Here is a 1,471-nt window from a genome sequence, read left to right as displayed (position 1 = left end):
TGAGGTTGCCCTAACGAAGTGTTAGGCAAAAACACCTACACAAAAGAGAACATGTCCTAGATAAGGTATGGGAAGCAGAATATGTCAAGGTCTGGTGTGCACCAAAGTCAAAGAGAAATTTCACTTATTTTTTGTACTTACCTAAAATTGAACCTATGTGATAGACAAAGATGGTATCTCTTTCTACAGGAAGGAATCCACAGGGGTGATTCATTCCAGATATGGCCAGTCTCAACCATACCAGTTTTAGCCACACTGTTTTCATCCTGGTAGGTATCCCTGGCCTGGAGGACCAGCACATGTGGATTTCTATCCCCTTCCTGATATCCTACATCACTGCCATCATGGGGAATTCCCTCCTCATCTATCTCATTGTCACTGAAAGAACCCTCCATGAACCCATGTATTTCTTTCTGTCCATGCTGGCATCTGCTGATATTGTATTTTCCACCACTGCTGTTCCCAAATCATTGTCAATCTTCTGGTTCAATGACAGAGAGATCTCCCTTGGTGAGTGCATTACACAACTATTCTTTATTCATTCTACATATGTGACAGAGTCAGGGTTGCTGTTAGTGATGGCTTTTGATCACTACATTGCAATCTGCTACCCTCTGAGATATAACATGATTCTCACCAATTTCGTCACTGGAAACATTGGTTTGGCTGTCCTGTTAAGAAGCATTGGTATCATTTTTCCTATCATATTCCTTTTGACTAGGCTGACTTTCTGCAGAAATAACATTCTTCCCCACACATGCTGTGAGCACATTGGTTTGGCCAAGTATGCTTGTGGTGACATCCGTGCAAATATCTGGTATGGACTATTTGTCCTTTTATCAACAGTAGTCTTAGATATTATCCTCATAGCAATTTCTTATGGGCTGCTTCTCCAAGCTGTCTTCCATATCCCCTCCAAAAATGCTCATCACAAAGCTCTCAACACCTGTGGTTCCCATGTCTGTGTCATTGCTCTCTTCTATGTTCCAGGAATCTTCACAATTCCTATCCAACGTTTTGGGCACAATATCCCATCTCATGTCCATATCTTATTAGCCAATGTGTGTGCTCTGGTCCCACCCATGCTAAATCCCATTATCTATGGGGTCAGGACAAAACAGATCAGAGACAGATTCCTATATGTGTTTTTTCCAAGAGAAAAATGGCTTTGGAGAATGTGTCCCAGGAGAATCATTTTTCAGATGTTGTCCAGACAGGATTGATAACAGTGGGAATGGGAGGAAATAGGTGGAAGCAATGAAGACATTAGCAAGAACTCCATGATTCAGTGGTTTAATGGGATAATGGAATATATTAACTATAGCTTTTGTGGAAGGTAGTTCCTTAGAGGCCTTTTAAAAAGATATATGAGATGCTTTCTGGAATAGATCATATAAATAAAATCAGATCTAAATGACTGATGTTGAGCTTTTCTTAAAAATCTTCCAACTGTATGTATACAGCTTTTGAC

General features: G+C 40.4%; 1 protein-coding gene across 1 annotated transcript; it reads left to right on the top strand.

The window, feature by feature from the left end:
• The first annotated feature begins 221 nt into the window (after positions 1 to 221).
• Positions 222 to 1,223, top strand: LOC140507550 (olfactory receptor 52B4-like). The gene has a single exon (XM_072615599.1). The coding sequence runs from the start codon at positions 222 to 224 to the stop codon at positions 1,221 to 1,223; it is 1,002 nt and encodes a 333-aa protein (XP_072471700.1).
• Positions 1,224 to 1,471: the final 248 nt, after the last annotated feature.

Source organism: Notamacropus eugenii, chromosome 5 (genome assembly GCF_028372415.1).
Source record: "Notamacropus eugenii isolate mMacEug1 chromosome 5, mMacEug1.pri_v2, whole genome shotgun sequence".
NCBI lineage: Eukaryota > Metazoa > Chordata > Mammalia > Diprotodontia > Macropodidae > Notamacropus > Notamacropus eugenii.
The sequence above is the reverse complement of the archived record's forward strand: the minus strand, read 5'-3'. Positions and strand labels throughout refer to the sequence as shown.